At 42.7% G+C, this 19,478-nt stretch overlaps 1 protein-coding gene across 3 annotated transcripts in view; it reads left to right on the top strand.

Annotated features, from left to right (window-relative positions):
• The window catches only part of LOC120049378 (liprin-alpha-2-like), a 192,020-nt gene that overhangs the window by 168,693 nt on the left and 3,849 nt on the right, over window positions 1-19,478 (top strand). Inside the window, exons 15-26 of one of the 3 annotated variants that reach the window (XM_038995645.1) lie at window positions 1,331-1,568; window positions 3,569-3,598; window positions 5,675-5,802; window positions 5,987-6,171; window positions 9,556-9,557; window positions 9,805-9,863; window positions 13,441-13,522; window positions 14,758-14,958; window positions 16,937-17,002; window positions 18,531-18,577; window positions 18,759-18,941; window positions 19,048-19,145. In XM_038995645.1, the coding sequence (XP_038851573.1) occupies window positions 1,331-1,568; window positions 3,569-3,598; window positions 5,675-5,802; window positions 5,987-6,171; window positions 9,556-9,557; window positions 9,805-9,863; window positions 13,441-13,522; window positions 14,758-14,958; window positions 16,937-17,002; window positions 18,531-18,577; window positions 18,759-18,941; window positions 19,048-19,145 (1,319 nt within the window). The remainder of the gene's footprint in view (window positions 1-1,330; window positions 1,569-3,568; window positions 3,599-5,674; window positions 5,803-5,986; window positions 6,172-9,555; window positions 9,558-9,804; window positions 9,864-13,440; window positions 13,523-14,757; window positions 14,959-16,936; window positions 17,003-18,530; window positions 18,578-18,758; window positions 18,942-19,047; window positions 19,146-19,478) is intronic. The other 2 variants (XM_038995647.1, XM_038995646.1) reach the window with 2 other exon arrangements.

The following is a 19,478-nucleotide window of genomic DNA, read 5'->3' as shown; positions in this document are numbered from 1 at the left end:
CCTGACTTTAACCCTGCTCTAATTGGACAGACCATGCTAGGGACCAGACATTTACCTGACTTTAACCCTGCTCTTATTGGACAGACCATGCTAAGGACCAGACATTTACCTCACTTTAACCCTGCTCTTATTGGACAGACCATGCTAGGGATCAGACATTTACATTTATAAAAACTGTTGGCTTCCTGGTCAGGTCTCATTGCCAGGAAACACCCCTTGTGACTGATCTATATGTAAATCAAGTTGTATGTTATGTGGATAAAGTTCCTTGGGAAACATTACTGACACATTGATTTAATTAATCCATGTTGGTCACTTCATTGTTGATTGGTAAAATATGCCTCTTAGTGCTTGACATGAGGGAGAGTTTATGGGTGTTGGCCTAGCTTTCTCCACCCCTAAGGCTGGCTCATCCTATCAGTGGGCTCCGTGCCTCAGGTTTCTGTGGCAATGAAATTGATTTAATGAGACAGTAATTGATTGGATATCCAGGGATGTGTGTGGACACACTTGTCTTCAGGGCTGAAGCTTGTTGGCTGTTGTCTGCAGAGTGTGATGCCCTGTCTAGATGAATTAAACACAAACCTCAGATACTGCCAGTTACAGTACCTAGAAAAGCTGCGAGGAGCTGACACTGATATACTGTAGTTTTATTCAAGTATTGATCATTTACCCACTTAGCTGTCAGAATAATCTATTGTATTAAGATGATAAACACTTGGTTAACATTGGGAGCCTGACACAGTTTGAAATCAAACAACAGTATTTACTGGTTTGGGCTTATTCAAGATACAAGGTATGTTACTTGCTTGTTAATATTGTACTGATCTTCTTGTCTGGGGATTAGCCAAGTATTATTTCACACAACCCTAAGCTTAAGTGACATTTTAAAGTGAAGTGTTGTTAATTTACCTAAGGCCTTTATTGTTTTTTGCTTATAAGCACAATCGATAGAGACATGCCTCATCGGGGTGATTTCTGGGTAAGAATATGCTGAGTTGGAATACGATTTCAGCTCCGATGGCAGAAGCCTTGTGAATTAAATTCTAAATTAATTAGTGTTGTGAGGTAGTGTTGTGCGCCCATATGGTTTATGGGTAATGAACTGGCTTTTTGTCTCCCGGCTTTGTCTTTAAGAGGAGCCCTAGGGGTCTGCAGTGGGGATTTCCATGAACATCCAGAGAATTTAACCACAAAGGATCAAGGGATTCTGAGAATTCTCAGAGTCCTGTTGGGTGAATGAGCTTTCTATATATACAGTGGCTGAATACAGCTGTGAAATAAGTCTAATCAATTCCTCCCTCCCTCTCTGCCTCCCCCTCTCTCCCAGACTGATCCAGGAGGAGAAGGAGTCGACAGAGCTGCGGGCGGAGGAGATAGAGAACCGTGTGGCCAGCGTCAGCCTGGAGGGTCTCAACCTGGCCCGTATGCACCACCCCGGAGCCTCCATCACCGCCTCGGCCACCGCCTCCTCCCTGGCCTCTTCCTCCCCGCCCAGCGGACACTCCACCCCCAAGCTGGACCACCGCAGCACCGCAGACATGGAGCGCATGGGTATCATGACACTGGTACGCTGCTGGGGTCAGGACGGGCTGTGGGTGTGGTGGGGGGTGTATGTACGAGTGTATCCCAGTCTTGACGAAGGCTACCACAGCCGTATCAGGCTCTGTCTGTATTGTGGTGCAGGACAGGGCCAATAGAAGCACCTGGGATCAGCATTCAGTATGCTGTGTTTGGCCTCTCATTCTTTGTTCTCAGCCTTGCTCTTTCAATAGACCTCATACGACTACTTCACCTGAGCTGCCCTTGATTATGCTATAACGGAGAGTTAACTCAATTTGATGGTAAACTAGTAACCTCAAATGACCCCGTACCAGATTTCAAAGCAGCTCTGACAGAGATAATCTATCTGGCTGGGGTTCATTACTCCTTCATCGTAGAGCTTGGCTTGGTTTGTGTGTGTTGTAGATACCAGGATGTGATAGTCTGTGCTATGTTTGTTTACTATGTTTTAAGGACTTCAGAAGATTTTTTATATTTTGCCACTATTGTCCTATTGAGCAATAAAAGTACTGTCTGTTAGGTCAATAAAAGTACTGTCTGTTAGGTCAATAAAAGTACTGTCTGTTAGGTCAATAAAAGTACTGTCTGTTAGGTCAATAAAAGTACTGTCTGTTAGGTCAATAAAAGTACTGTCTGTTAGGTCAATACAAGTACTGTCTGTTAGGTCAATAAAAGTACTGTCTGTTAGGTCAATAAAAGTACTGTCTGTTAGGTCAATAAAAGTACTGTCTGTTAGGTCAATAAAAGTACTGTCTGTTAGGTCAATAAAAGTACTGTCTGTTAGGTCAATACATGTACTGTCTGTTAGGTCAATACATGTACTGTCTGTTAGGTCAATAAAAGTACTGTCTGTTAGGTCAATACATGTACTGTCTGTTAGGTCAATACATGTACTGTCTGTTAGGTCAATGAAAGTACTGTCTGTTAGGTCAATGAAAGTACTGTCTGTTAGGTCAATACATGTACTGTCTGTTAGGTCAATGAAAGTACTGTCTGTTAGGTCAATGAAAGTACTGTCTGTTAGGTCAATACATGTACTGTCTGTTAGGTCAATAAAAGTACTGTCTGTTAGGTCAATACATGTACTGTTGCAACATGTCCCTGTCATGTGCCTTGGTACATTGTTGTTTTTACTAGTGTGTAGCTCTGGCTGCTCCAGCTTCAGATGGAGACAATACTAACAAGGAAAAAAGGTCTGCCCTGATGAATACCCAGATGACATTATTGAATGGCAGGCTAGAAATACACGCATTAGAATGAACTGATCAGTTGACTGTGTGTGCCGCCGATAGAGGATTTTTCTCTCTCTATCTCTTTGTCTGTCTGTCTGTCTGTCTGTCTGTCTGTCTGTCTGTCTGTCTGTCTGTCTGTCTGTCTGTCTGTCTGTCTGTCTGTCTGTCTGTCTGTCTGTCTGTCTGTCACACACACACACACACACACACACACACCCACACACACACACACACACACACACACACACACACACACACACACACACACACACACACACACACACACACACACACAGCACACTGACCCAGGACTGTAGCGCTCCAGATGTCCCCATCATAAGGAGTCTGTCTCTTTTTTTCTATCCTCCACTGCACAAAAAGTATTCAAATCCCCACAATCCATCCAGCCATCCATCCAGCCATCCAGCCTTCCACCAGCCAGCCATCCAACCAGCCAGCCAGACAGACAGCCAGACGGTCTCAGACAGAGAATGTTGCCAATACCCAGGGGCTTTTAAAGAATGAGCCTTTGGTTTTATTGACCTCTCAAATGAATAGTGACAAAGCAGGTTATTTTGTCAACAAATCACTGTAATTGATTGTGTGGTGTAATGTGTAATTGACAGGTCATGTGCCCACCTGATGGTATATCGGCTAGCCATGTCTATAACTATACATGAGGTGTTTCTGTATGGGGGAGGACATTTAGTTTAATCTTACTGATTTACTGTAAACTGCTGTTTTCCTTTTCTTTCCTGTCCTCCACCCTGCAGCCCAGTGATCTGAGGAAACACAGGAGAAAGGTACAGTACTAATGATATGTTCATTTTATTACATTAGACATTTCAAATTCATAGTATCTCTGTCTTCCTGTAGATGACTGTCATGATCTGGTGTATCCTTGCCATTATTGGACTCTGAAGACCTATAAGCAACAGTGTTGTAGAGATTGATGTGTGAGGTGTTATTATAGTGTAATAACAGTATTGTAGAGATTGATGTGTGAGGTGTTACTATAGTGTAATAACAGTATTGTAGAGATTGATGTGTGAGGTGTTATTATAGTGTAATAACAGTATTGTAGAGATTGATGTGTGAGGTGTTATTATAGTGTAATAACAGTATTGTAGAGATTGATGTGTGAGGTGTTATTATAGTGTAATAACAGTATTGTAGAGATTGATGTGTGAGGTGTTACTATAGTGTAATAACAGTATTGTAGAGATTGATGTGTGAGGTGTTACTATAGTGTAATAACAGTATTGTAGAGATTGATGTGTGAGGTGTTATTATAGTGTAATAACAGTATTGTAGAGATTGATGTGTGAGGTGTTATTATAGTGTAATAACAGTATTGTAGAGATTGATGTGTGAGGTGTTATTATAGTGTAATAACAGTATTGTAGAGATTGATGTGTGAGGTGTTATTATAGTGTAATAACAGTATTGTAGAGATTGATGTGTGAGGTGTTATTATAGTGTAATAACAGTATTGTAGAGATTGTTGAGGTGTTATTATAGTGTAATAACAGTATTGTAGAGATTGATGTGTGAGGTGTTATTATAGTGTAATAACAGTATTGTAGAGATTGATGTGTGAGGTGTTATTATAGTGTAATAACAGTATTGTAGAGATTGATGTGTGAGGTGTGACTATAGTGTAATAACAGTATTGTAGAGATTGATGTGTGAGGTGTTACTATAGTGTAATAACAGTATTGTAGAGATTGATGTGTGAGGTGTTATTATAGTGTAATAACAGTATTGTAGAGATTGATGTGTGAGGTGTGACTATAGTGTAATAACAGTATTGTAGAGATTGATGTGTGAGGTGTTACTATAGTGTAATAACAGTATTGTAGAGATTGATGTGTGAGGTGTGACTATAGTGTAATAACAGTATTGTAGAGATTGATGTGTGAGGTGTTACTATAGTGTAATAACAGTATTGTAGAGATTGATGTGTGAGGTGTTATTATAGTGTAATAACAGTATTGTAGAGATTGATGTGAGGTGTAATAACAGTATTGTAGAGATTGATGTGTGAGGTGTGACTATAGTGTAATAACAGTATTGTAGAGATTGATGTGTGAGGTGTTACTATAGTGTAATAACAGTATTGTAGAGATTGATGTGTGAGGTGTTACTATAGTGTAATAACAGTATTGTAGAGATTGATGTGTGAGGTGTTATTATAGTGTAATAACAGTATTGTAGAGATTGATGTGTGAGGTGTAATAACAGTATTGTAGAGATTGATGTGTGAGGTGTGACTATAGTGTAATAACAGTATTGTAGAGATTGATGTGTGAGGTGTTATTATAGTGTAATAACAGTATTGTAGAGATTGATGTGTGAGGTGTGACTATAGTGTAATACCAGTGTTGTAGAGATTGATGTGTGAGGTGTTACTATAGTGTAATAACAGTATTGTAGAGATTGATGTGTGAGGTGTTACTATAGTGTAATAACAGTATTGTAGAGATTGATGTGTGAGGTGTTACTATAGTGTAATAACAGTATTGTAGAGATTGATGTGTGAGGTGTTATTATAGTGTAATAACAGTATTGTAGAGATTGATGTGTGAGGTGTTACTATAGTGTAATAACAGTATTGTAGAGATTGATGTGTGAGGTGTGACTATAGTGTAATAACAGTATTGTAGAGATTGATGTGTGAGGTGTTACTATAGTATCATAACAGTATTGTAGAGATTGATGTGTGAGGTGTGACTATAGTGTAGTAACAGTATTGTAGAGATTTATGTGTGAGGTGTGACTATAGTGTAGTAACAGTGTTGTAGAGATTGATGTGTGAGGTGTTACTATACTAGTTTTATAAGAGCTACTAACAGGTCTCTTCACCTCTCCACGGTCAGATTGCAGCCACCGACGATGACGGTCAGGACAAGGCTACCATCAAGTGTGAGACGTCCCCTCCCCCCACGCCCCGGACCGTACGCATGACCCGCACACTGCCAGCCTCCTCACACAACGAGGCCCGAGGGTATGTTTCACTTATAGAGCTCACACACACACACACACACACACACACACACACACACTCTCCACCTTCTTCATCCTGACGATAGTTTGAGACAAATGATCTCTTACCCAAGTTGTATCTTTTTCCTTGACCGTGTGTGTGTGTGTTCGTGCGTGTGTGTGCATATGTGTGCGTGTGTTTGCAGCATTCCTGCCAACCTGGAGGCAGAGGCCAGTGCTCTGAGCAGCGTAGCCAGCAGTCAGGACTCCATCAACAAGCAGCCCAAGAAGAAGGGCATCAAGTCCTCCATCGGACGCCTGTTTGGCAAGAAGGAGAAGACCAGACTGGCACAGCTGCATGCCCACAGGGAGGCCATCGGGCAGAGTCAAGGTACTGGTCTAACAGCACCTCTCTGATATGAGTTGCTCTTTTATCTGTTCTATGTACTCTTTGGTTAATGAGTAGTCATTCATTTACATTGACATTTTAGTCATTTGGCAGTTTATCAGACGTTCTGATCCAGAGTGACTGACAGGAGCACGTAGGGTTTAGTGCCTTGCCAGGGGGATAATACTTTCTCAAATCAAATTGTATTTATCACATGCACCGAATACAACAGGTGTAGACTTTACAGTGAAATGCTTGCTTACGAACAATTCAGAGTAAAATAAATGATGATTAAAAATAAAATAGAGGAGTAAAATAAGAGCTATATACAGGGAGTACCAGTACCAGATCAATAATGAAGCTATATACAGGGAGTACCAGTACCAGATTAATAATGGATCTATATACAGGGAGTACCAGTACCAGATCAATAATGGATCTATATACAGGGAGTACCAGTACCAGATCAATAATGGAGTTATATACAGGGAGTATCAGTACCAGATCAATAATGAAGCTATATACAGGGAGTACCAGATCAATAATGGATCTATATACAGGGAGTACCAGTACCAGATCAATAATGGAGCTATATACAGGGAGTACCAGTACCAGATCAATAAGGAAGCTATATACAGGGAGTACCAGTACCAGATCAATAATGGATCTATATACAGGGAGTACCAGTACCAGATCAATAATGAAGCTATATACAGGGAGTACCAGTACCAGATCAATAATGAAGCTATATACAGGGAGTACTAGTACCAGATCAATAATGAAGCTATATACAGGGAGTACCAGTACCAGATCAATAATGGATCTATATACAGGGAGTACCAGTACCAGATCAATAATGGATCTATATACAGGGAGTACCAGTACCAGATCAATAATGGATCTATATACAGGGAGTACCAGTACCAGATCAATAATGGATCTATATACAGGGAGTACCAGTACCAGATCAATAATGGAGTTATATACAGGGAGTACCAGTACCAGATCAATAATGGATCTATATACAGGGAGTACCAGTACCAGATCAATAATGAAGCTATATACAGGGAGTACCAGTACCAGATCAATAATGGATCTATATACAGGGAGAACCAGTACCAGATCAATAATGGATCTATATACAGGGAGTACCAGTACCAGATAGATAGATATGTACATGAAGGCAGGGTAAAGTGACTAGGCATCAGGATAGATAATAATAAGGTATTTGAGGTAGATATGTACATAAAGGCAGGGTAAAGTGACTAGGCATCAGGATAGATAATAATAAGGTATTTGAGGTAGATATGTACATGAAGGCAGGGTAAAGTGACTAGGCATCAGGATAGATAATAATAAGGTATTTGACGTAGATATGTACATGAAGTAAAGTGACTAGGCATCATGATAGACAATAATAAGGTATTTGAGGTAGATATGTACATAAAGGCAGGGTAAAATGACTAGGCATCAGGATAGATAATAATAAGGTATTTGAGGTAGATATGTACATGAAGGCAGGGTAAAGTGACTAGACATCAGGATAGATAATAATAGGAGTAAATAAAGAACAGAGTAGCAGCAACAAATGATGCGTGTGTGTGTGTGTGTGTGTGTGTGTGTGTGTGTGTGTGTGTGTGTGTGTGTGTGTGTGTGTGTGTGTGTGTGTGTGTGTGTGTGTGTGTGTGTGTGTGTTTAAATGTGTGAGGGATTTGTGTGGGAGTGACAGTGTAGTGTGTCTGAGTGAGTGTGTATATGTAGTATAGTGAGTGTGTATATGGTGTGTATATGTAGTATAGTGAGTGTGTATATGGTGTGTATATGTAGTCTAGTGAGTGTGTATATGGTGTGTATATATAGTCTAGTGAGTGTGTATATGGTGTGTGTATATATAGTCTAGTGAGTGTGTATATGGTGTGTGTATATATAGTCTAGTGAGTGTGTATATGGTGTGTGTATATATAGTCTAGTGAGTGTGTATATGGTGTGTGTATATATAGTCTAGTGAGTGTGTATATGGTGTGTATATATAGTCTAGTGAGTGTGTATATGGTGTGTGTATATATAGTCTAGTGAGTGTGTATATGGTGTGTATATGCAGTCTAGTGAGTGTGTATATGGTGTGTATATATAGTCTCGTGAGTGTGTATATGGTGTGTATATATAGTCTAGTGAGTGTGTATATGGTGTGTATATATAATCTAGTGAGTGTGTATATGGTGTGTGTATATATAGTCTAGTGAGTGTGTATATGGTGTGTATATATAGTCTCGTGAGTGTGTATATATAGTCTAGTGAGTGTGTATATGGTGTGTATATATAGTCTAGTGAGTGTGTATATGGTGTGTATATGTAGTCTAGTGAGTGTGTATATGGTGTGTATATGTAGTCTAGTGAGTGTGTATATGGTGTGTATATGTAGTCTAGTGAGTGTGTATATGGTGTGTATATATGGTCTAGTGAGGGTGTATATGGTGTGTGTATATGTAGTCTAGTGAGTGTGTATATTGTGTGTATATATGGTCTAGTGAGTGTGTATATGGTGTGTATATGTAGTCTAGTGAGTGTGTATATGGTGTGTATATGTAGTCTGGTGAGTGTGTATATGGTGTGTATATATGGTCTAGTGAGTGTGTATATGGTGTGTATATATAGTCTCGTGAGTGTGTATATGGTGTGTATATATAGTCTAGTGAGTGTGTATATGGTGTGTATATATAATCTAGCGAGTGTGTATATGGTGTGTATATATAGTCTAGTGAGTGTGTATATGGTGTGTGTATATATAGTCTAGTGAGTGTGCATATGGTGTGTATATGTAGTCTAGTGAGTGTGTATATGGTGTGTATATGTAGTCTAGTGAGTGTGTATATGGTGTGTATATATGGTCTAGTGAGTGTGTATATGGTGTGTGTATATGTAGTCTAGTGAGTGTGTATATTGTGTGTATATATGGTCTAGTGAGTGTGTATATGGTGTGTATATGTAGTCTAGTGAGTGTGTATACGGTGTGTATATGTAGTCTAGTGAGTGTGTATATGGTGTGTATATGTAGTCTAGTGAGTGTGTATATGGTGTGTATATATGGTCTAGTGGGTGTGCATAGGGTCGGTGCAAGATAGAGTCAGCGTAAATAGTTCAGGTACCATTAATTGACTATTTAGCAGTCTTATGGCGTAGGGATAGAAGCTGTCTCAAAGGCCCAATTTTTTGGGCCTTCCTCTGAGCCTACCTGATGTAGAGATCCTGGATGGCAGGGAGCTTGGCCCCAGTGATGTACTGTTCCCAGTGGTGATGCAGTCAGTCAAGATGCTCTCGACGGTGCAGCTGTAGAACTCTTTGAGGGCCCTAACCTTCCTGTATTATGTTAGATGATACTTGTCACAGAGGTTATTACTTACCACCTCACCACCCAAACATCACCTCTGACTCTGCCATCTGTGTGAGGTAGATTATGTGACTATGAAAAAGCGTAAACTCTCTGTTGAGTACAGATTCAGAGGAGATAAGGGTGGCTCCTTGCTAGTACTGTCTGGATACTATCTACACTGGATGATTTCTATGAGCCATGCAGGCAGTGCAGTAACGTCCCATTCTCCCTCTCTCACAGGAGTGTCTGATCCAGACCTGGGTCAGGACATGGCTGTGGGGAAGCTGGGGACTCAGGCTGAGAAAGACCGCCGGCTGAAAAAGAAGTAAGCTTTCACAACACCCCCCTCCTGCCCATCAAACCTGCCACCACAGCATTTCACCCCAAACAAACAGCAACCTTGCGCTCAATAATACTCGATTGGCTCACATCACAGCCAGTGGGAGATAAATCATACCTGTGTCACTGGAAACACTGGGCAATGTACCACACCAGTACGAACACCCCCCTGTGTTAATCTACGGTACATGACACTACTGTAGTAAAGTGTTATGATACACACACCTTTTTATGTGCCAGACAGCAGTGTCTGTCTATAGTACATCTGAATAGAGATCATTATCTTGTTTCCAACCTTTGACCCCGTACACAGTGGCTGGTGAGGAATCCCTGTGGGGTTTCATTAGTCCTTTCTCTGTATAGGAGGCAGTTCCACATGTGGCTGGATAGAAGATACATCTCCAATACTCTCACTCTCCAGCAGAGAGAGGATCAATACAGACCAGGAACCTGAATAGACGTACAATAGAGGGATCCCCCCTAACCAAACACACAGTCAGACTATTGATTGGGTTAGAAGTCTATTCATGTCACACATGTAGGCCTACGATTCTTAGTTCATTCTTTTGGTTTGGTTTTCCAGATATAGTCCTCCTTTAAACCCACACATGAACGACAAAACACGGGGGTTCCCTCATGTGCAAGTTTCATCTCTTTTCAACTGGGGATGTATGTGTCTACCGTGTCAGTGCCCAATGACAAATGAGTTCTCTGTAGGCGAGCTTTGAGTTGTCATGACAAATAACTTTCCCACCCTTACAGATGATCAATAGAAGGTATTATGATGATGACGACTGTGTTCTATTTGGGGTCGATTCTCCAGTTTTCCAGGAAGTGGACCGCCTTGCATCTTGATGCTCTCCTCCAGTGCATGCTATTGAACTGCCTGCTGAATTTACATTGACATTTTCAGCCTGGTCAATATTGTGATCGTTCATTGGTTCATTGCTGATGTGTTGTGTATGTGTGATGTGTTGGGTAATGTTTGGCATTTGGCTGGTTTGTTCCTGTGAAGAATGTGAACCAATGCATTGCAGGTGTCTTGCCCCAAGTGCATTATCTTTCGTCTGCCTGCACGCGATGCTGTAAAAAGCTGCATCAACCCAAAGAGAAGAAGAAAGTGGCTTTTCTTTTGCTAACCAATACTACTCTTTGACTTGTCATTCTACTGTTCTAATGTCAGTCTTTGGAAAAGCTCTTGTCACCTGTCTACTTGAGAGCCTGTTTCTATTTTGCAGTGTGTGTGTGTGTGTGTGTGTGTGTGTGCCTACGTCCATGTGTGTGTGTGTTTGAATATGTGTCCGTGCATGTATGGGCAGTGTGTGTGTGTGTGTGTGTGTGTGTTTGTGCATTCGTGTGTGTTTGGGGGCAAGGTGGTAGGGGGGGGGGGGGGGGCTGTTAACTCATTAACATTTGTGCACTTTTTGTCTCCCATCACTTTCTCTTCCTCTCTCTCTCTCCTTGTACTCTTCCTCTCTCTCTCTCCTTGTACTCTTCCTCTCTCTCTCTCCTTGTACTCTTCCTCCCTCCCTCTCATCATGTGACTAAAGAAGCGGGTAAGTTGTGAAACCTGACAGTGTGAAACCTGGACATCTCCATTGTCAGCGCTGTGCCGTCTGTCCACCTCTCTGTCCATCCATCTGTCCCCCTCCCAATGGCCGGTGCCAAAGCTGACGTCACTCTGACCCTCTATGGCTGTTAATGACCCCTTGCTTTCTAGCTATCTTTCTTCCTTTCGATCTTTCTATCTTTTCATTTACCGTATAAAATGTTTCTTCCCCACAGTGCAGTGTCGGCTGCATCCATGGCTGGACAAAGAATGTGTGCCGTCACCCGTTAATGGGGTTGATTTTTATACTTGGAATGTCCAATACCTTCCTCCTTCCTTGTGCGTGTTTCTATATCTGTGACTGTGAGATATAACCGGTTCTGATACCGGGTTATGGGGCGTCATATCTTGTTGTTTTATTTTCTTTGTCATAACTGTTTCCTTCCTTTCCCAGCTATGTTCAGTGGATGTATATTTCATGCATAAGAACCTAACATGAACATATCTATCTATATGCCTGTTGTATTGACACGACATTGAATGGGAAAAAAATTGATTGATATCAATGGACACATCTCCTATGTTGTGTGTCAGTCCATTCAGTCTTTGTATGGTGTATTCAAGTGCCCTTTCTCTGCACTGAGGCCTTCAACTCTGACCAAGTCACATACATAATGTGTCACATGCCTTTTCTCCATATGCCTCATGTTGGCCACTATGTCTCCAGATGGAAGACATTTTAGCTGCACTCAGGAACTAGTTTCTGCCTTCGACCTCTCATGAAGTATTCTGTTCACTGAATAGAATTGTATCTTCAGAAGTCTGTTTTTGTGTGTAGCATGTTGTGTGAGTTATGTATTTATCAGCTCAACAGGCCCTCTCTATATTCAGACTCTTAGACCAATCAGACACTATCAACTGTCTTCAGGAAGTAGCGTTCCACAGTTGGGTATCTCTCTAGCGTAGCCTCTCTGGTTCTTTTCTACACCACAGGCGTCCCACCCATCTGCTCCCCAACTCCATTAGTTAGCACTGTGCACACAGCAATAAAGATGACACACACACACACACATACCCCAAACACACATTTATATAGACTGTTCATCAGTTCTGTCTCTCACTCTGCCTAACAGAGTTGGTGTCGCAGGAAACAGCATGTTACAAATATCCTGGTACATGACTGAGTAAAGAGAACATCTACCTCCTCTCCTCTGCTCTCCCGAGATAAGGTGCAATTTACTCTGAGCTGAGTATGGCGGCAGGAGTGCTTAGGACAGCTTTCAAAGTGGTGCACAAATAACACATTTCTCTATTTCACTTGGGCCATCTTAGTTTACCTATTGAACACTTCCACCGCCACACAAATTAAGTATTACCTTTTTTTTTTTTAAGAATGTGAATAAAGACGCCAGACACGATTTAAAGATGAATACAGAATACATTCAGCAAGACTCTCAAAAGGGTATCGCAGTCAGCAGAAAAAGCCCAGTCTCTCTGTGGTTAGTATCTCAGCAGTAGTAATACATTCCCAGCTGCAGCACAGAGACAAGTGGAGATTTGTGGTTCTTCAGATTAGCAAATCAAAGTCAGGCTTCAGTGAGCAGCCCAGCAGCCCTAGCTGTCCCTTGAAGGTGTGTCTGGACCAGATGGTGAGAGAGAGAGGGGCAGAGAGAGAAAGAGAGAGAAAGAGGCAGCGCAGCAGAGAGAAAAAGAGGCAGAGAGAGGGGGGAGAGAGAGGCAGACAGAGATAGAGGCAGAGAGAGAGAGAGAGCTAGCGGCAGAGAGAGAGCGTACTCATTTTACATGCAGTGTGTGTGTGGAGAGATTGATTTATGATAAGGTCGTGCCCTTTCAGAAAGCTCTGGCCTGTGAGAGATAAAGTGTGTGGCACTGTACAGTGAACACACACACAAAATCTCGGTGTAATACTAGTGCCTTGTGTGAGGGGGGGTGAGTGTCTCAGTATATGTGTGTGTGCAGTGCATTAATCCCATGTCTCTGCTCCCGCCCTCAGGCACGAGCTGTTGGAAGAGGCGAGGAGGAAAGGCTTACCTTTCGCCCAATGGGACGGCCCCACAGTGGTGGCCTGGCTGGAGGTAGGCACTCCTCTACTCTGGCCTGGAGCCATTCTCAATCCTCCCGCCTCTGGGATAGATTTACAAGGTCTGTGCCAGACTCCCACTCTGTGAAGAAGATAATATTCTCCGCCCCGGTGAGGTGGTCTATTCCTCCTTGACTCCCCAGTCTGCACACTCAGCATTCACCTGAGATACGACACCCATTATCCTCTAACCTCTGACCGTTGATGATGTTTCACATTTCAAATCAATTACCCGATGCCTTACCTCAGCCTAATGGTCACCCTTTCTAATACAGCATTTTGAAATGCAAACCAGATACTTTCCTTAAATCAAAACATGGAATGACACAGTGCTGTTACATAATCGTTGGATGTATTGTGTTGTAATTACGACCCGGGGAACTCCAGTGCCGTAGTCAGCATGTTACCGAGAGTTATTATAAAATGATTACGCCTCCGGCTGACATTACTCTTTGTGCTTTATTATATTAAGTCTATTATCTAATCCAGTGTTTCCCCAACTCCAGTCCTCCAGTACCCCCAACAGTACTCATTTTTATTGTAGCCCTGGACAAGCACACCTGCTACAACTGGTCAACTGATCATCAAGCCCTCAATGAGTTGAATGAGGTGTGTTTGTCCTAGGCTGTAACAACACTGTGTGCTGTTGGGGATACTGGAAGAGTGGAGTTGGGAAACACTCTGACGTTGGGCCTATGGGACCAGCAGTGTGTTGAATCTGGATCTCAATGATATTATGGGAGACAATGTCCCAGATTTTGATGTCACCTTGGTGGAAGCCTCAGAGGCTGTTGGTAAAGGTCTACTCTGTGATTTACTATGCCATGTACTCCCCAGCTTGCAATTGCTTGACATTACACCTCATAAAGGCCATAGTGATGTTGTTTAATATTAACATGGGTATTCATTAAGTAAATGAATGCGTTGCCTATCAATGAATCATCACAGTTTATTTTCTGTCTTCATTGAAATATCCTATGTCTGTATTCAGTTTTTCCTCATTTAATCATGACAGAACATGCTTGACATACAAGGTGAACATTTCAACCATGACTGCCCCCTACTGTTTCTCAGTAGATCTTTATTAAAACAAGGAAGCGCTACACAACTTGTCTACCATAAGTAAGGATGGTAGACAAGTTCTCCCACCACATCACCTATCATTTGTAAAAACAAGCTCACTCGCTACTTTACATGAAACCACAAATGGTCTTCCTCCTCCTGTTTCAGTTGTGGCTGGGGATGCCCGCCTGGTACGTGGCGGCATGTCGTGCCAACGTGAAGAGCGGTGCCATCATGTCTGCCCTGTCGGACACAGAGATCCAGAGGGAGATTGGCATCAGTAACCCCCTGCACCGCCTCAAACTACGCCTGGCCATCCAGGAGATGGTCTCCCTCACCAGTCCATCTGCCCCGCCAACCTCCAGAACCGTGAGTATCCATTGACACACACACACGCACGCACACACACACACACACACACCCCCACACACACTCATGCATGTAACTGCTGTCAGTGTTAGCTTAGCATATAGCGCCGCCTCCATGAACCTGCCTCTGACTGGGCTTTAACCAGGCTCCTCTACCACACCAACACACGTGACCGCCTGCTTGACAACAAACACATTGAGCTATAGAAAAAGCATCCTATTCGATAGCTCCACCGGTGACATTTTGAGTGAGCTTACGGCACGTTCTTGACTCCGATACACACACGCATACATACACACAGACGGTATAGTCTTCAAGGGTAAAGACACTCAAGAAGCTATTTCTGCTAGTTTGCATTGTAACGCCTGCACGGTCAGAGAACCTGACTTGTGTAGCATCTCTATCCTTTGTGTTGGTAACTGAATGTTGGAGAGAATGGGAGGAAACCGGTTAAGGCCGGCTTGTTTATCACTCAGTAGTGTCAGTCAGCTCATGCACTTAATTCAGCTCTGCAGCATTTACTCTAATTTACCACACCAACAGCTATTTTATACCTCAGTCTGTTTCACAGCTCCGAGTTGTCATGGTGATTTCATGTAACCTCTGAGGAACCTGCTGAGCTTAATGCTACAAACTGTTTATTCTATGTAGCTTTATCACATACACACACGCACGCACGCACGCACGCACGCACGCACGCACGCACGCACGCACGCACGCACGCACGCACGCACGCACGCACGCACGCACGCACGCACGCACGCACGCACACACACACACACACACACACACACACACACACACACACACACACTTAAACTGCTCATGAATCTTTCATCAAGGAGCAGTGAACTCTGGGAATATGACTCTATAGACCCCCCTCTGCCCCGGTGCCTCCTGCTGTGACTGGTGGTCAGTTCCCTGCCCCTCTGAACCAAATGACCACTTTAAGTTTACACTCCGGGTTAATCAACCCTGTAATGCAGGGGAAGTGTCTGACAAGCAGAACACTGACGGGGGAAAGGTGGGGTAGGGAGCAGACTTCTTTATTCGACCAGTCACAGGACTGGTTATTCTGCTGCCTTTAAGCTCACAGACAGTGACGTCTGATTCACCCTATGGGGCCGACCCAAACCGTACTGTGCTGCCCAGTACAGCTGGGCTTGGCTCAGCTCTATAGTGTGAAACAGGCATGCGTGAGCAGCCCTTTAGTACGGTGTCTTTAATAGAGATTGTCATCCCCTCAAGTGTTCTTATCTAGGTCATGACAGCTTGATCCAGTAGGGCTGCAAAGCACAGCAATCATGGCTGCTAAAATTAGAATCAACAACAGATTAGAATGGGTTGGAATGGGGTTTAACGGTGTGGTACACTGAGGTATATCAAACTAGACTGAGTCTGTTAGAAAGGGGTTTAACAGTGTGGTACACTGAGGTATATCAAACTAGACTGAGTCTGTTAGAAAGGGGTTTAACAGTGTGGTACACTGAGGTATATCAAACTAGACTGAGTCTGTTAGAAAGGGGTTTAACAGTGTGGTACACTGAGGTATATCAAACTAGACTGAGTCTGTTAGAAAGGGGTTTAACAGTGTGGTACACTGAGGTATATCAAACTAGACTGAGGTGGATATGTTTGTATTTGTGTCTGTTTGCTCCAAACCCCTGTACTAATCCACTACTACACTAGCTTATGGTGAACCAGTCTTGTCATGCATGGTAAATGTGTTTCTTTGGCCTGTATGTGTTGCACCTGTGTAGGTGGGCTGCTCCTGTGTTATGTGCTGTTTTGTGTCTGTGTTTGTTTGTGTACTGTGCGTGCCCTTTGACCCCAGAGGGGCGGGCCTGCTCATCATCTGATCATGATGCTATAACACTATTGGCTTACAGTGGTGCTGCTCTTCTTCTTTAATACTGCTTGCCCCTCCTGGCGGACTACTGCTGCTGCTGCTGTCTTCTCTTGGGCACCGCACTCCTAGCCGTCAGGCAATGTATGGGTGACCCACGAGGAAATGGAGACCCTCGCAGCACCCTCCTCGAAAACGGTTAGTCCTTCCTCTCCTTTTACCTCTTCTCTGCTCTCACTCACTTCCTCTCTCTGGTTCCCTCTTTTCTTGCTTTCACTGCAGTGTTGAGACCTGTCAATGGCTGCTTTACTGAGGCCTGTACTGAGGACGGCAGGTAGCCTAGCAGTTAGAGCAGTGGGCCAGTAACCAAAAGGTCACTGGTTCGAATACCCGAGCCGACAAGGTGAAGAATCTGTCATTGTGCCCTTGTGTAAGGCACTTCACCCTGATTTGCTCCAGAGGCGCTGTACTACTATGACTGACCCTGTAAAACTTCACTTCAATTTCACTGCACCTATCTGGTGTATGTGACAATAAAACATATTTTTCCCCCGAATAGGATTTGGAGGGTAGGGAGATTGAATAACAGTAGGTTTGTTGATAATGTGGTAAGACTGCATCACATCACATCCATTCTCAGTTCTCCCTTTCATTATAGTGGGTAAAGAAGGCGTTTTAATTGGAATGACTGGTGCACTGCCCTATATTTACCAGTATGTGTTGGTGTTACTGCTATGGTTCAGGAAGCTGCGTTGCCCTTGGGTACCATACTGTAGTTACCCTATATTACCTGTGTTTATGGTATGTTTCAGCCAGATGTTGATTAGATACAGCACATGTCAAGACAGATTTTTTTCTATTAGCAATGTCATCCTTTTAAACCTGACAGTGATCAGCTGATTGTACATAGGATTCACCTTACAAGAGCAGTGTAAGAAGCTACATCAAATCAGATACAGGTCTGCTAATTTATACAGTATATTCCAAACATGTTCATTTAAAACCTATTGGTTCTGTCTCAAGATTAAAGCTTGCAGGATTATTAGTCACTGCAGGTGTCATTCATGTCAATCCCTAGGACACAGACAGCTATGTACTATACTGTACATGTAATAATGGATCTCTTTGAGCTTGAACATAAAGGTTATTCTTTGTTCCACTGTTCTCCCTGCCTCTAATACAGCCAGGCACAATGAGGCTAATAGCCAACTCAGTACCATTGTACGGAGGGCGAACCACGGGAAAAAAGGCTCTCATTTGTGCCAGGCGTTTTGTGCAAATGGGGTTGGATTGGCCTAATGTGGCAGCAGCGCCCGTCTCCATATCAAATGTAATCTGGCAGCAGCTCAGCCCAGGCCAGGACTAAAGGGATAACTGTGTTACTATCCCATGGGGCCAGTTCAGTTCACACGCTAAAGGGGGGAAATCATTCTCCCTTCTCAGATTGCAGATAAATCCCACAGGCCACTTTCTCTCCCTCGAATAGTGATTTTTCATGCATATTTAGATGGAGCTCTACTTTAAGATTGGAATAGTTTGTTAGGGGAATATATGCAAGGGAGAACTTTGCTGTACAATCTGAGGCCTTTGCTCTGACTTGAGCAAGTCAAGAGCCTCTGATGCTAGAGTAGAGACTATTGGACTGTAGATGAAGTCCAGTGACCTGTTGCTATTATGTTCTCATGCATATTGCTACTGTTTCTTTTCCATGCCTGACCAATGACAGAGGTCCGGGGAGTCCGAGGAGGGGAGCTGGGCGCAGGTAAAGGATTTGCGGTCTCTCTCATGGATTAGAACAGTAGAATTGTAGATTATTTAGAGTTACTCTATTTTTATTTAACCTTTGTTTAACTAGGCACACACCAGAGTTGTCTATGTGGCTACTTTTAAACTTCATCAAAATCGTGTACAGATGAACAATGGGCTACAGTATGTAATTGTTTCCTTGTCATTATTGTCAGACTCTAGCGTATGGTGACATGAACCATGAGTGGATAGGGAATGAGTGGTTGCCCAGTCTAGGACTACCTCAGTACCGCAGCTACTTCATGGAGTGCCTGGTGGACGCCCGCATGCTGGACCACCTCACCAAGAAAGACCTCCGGGTGCATCTCAAAATGGTGGACAGCTTTCACAGGTACACCTGCCCTCCTCCTGCATGATGTAGGATTTGATCAGAAAGTTTAGTGTTTAGTCTCATTTTGTGGTAATAAGTGGCTTTTCTAATGTTCCCATGTCTGTAGGACGAGTTTGCAGTATGGTATCATGGGTCTGAAGAAGCTCAACTATGACAGGAAAGAGCTGGAGAGACGCAGAGAGCACAGCCAGCATGAAATGAGAGGTACTTAAAGGAAAATTCCACCCAAAAACGATATTTTGTTTTTTGTTTCATTAGTCCATTGTTGACATAGTCCCAAAATGTTTTGCTTGTCAGCAATCAAATTTTCAAGATATGTAACTTTCAAAACACAGAAATCATCCCCGTATGATGCATTTAGTATCATATGACGCAAAACGCAGGATCATATGATGCAAAGTCCATCATATGGGGATGATTTCTGTATTTTTAAAGTTATATACAGTATCTTCAAAAGTTGATTGGTGACAAGCATAACATTTTGGGACTATGTCAACAATGGATTAATGAAACAAATACCAAAATATCGTTTTTGGA

The sequence above is a fragment of the Salvelinus namaycush genome, chromosome 6 (genome assembly GCF_016432855.1).
Source record: "Salvelinus namaycush isolate Seneca chromosome 6, SaNama_1.0, whole genome shotgun sequence".
Lineage (NCBI taxonomy): Eukaryota > Metazoa > Chordata > Actinopteri > Salmoniformes > Salmonidae > Salvelinus > Salvelinus namaycush.
The sequence above is the reverse complement of the archived record's forward strand: the minus strand, read 5'-3'. Positions and strand labels throughout refer to the sequence as shown.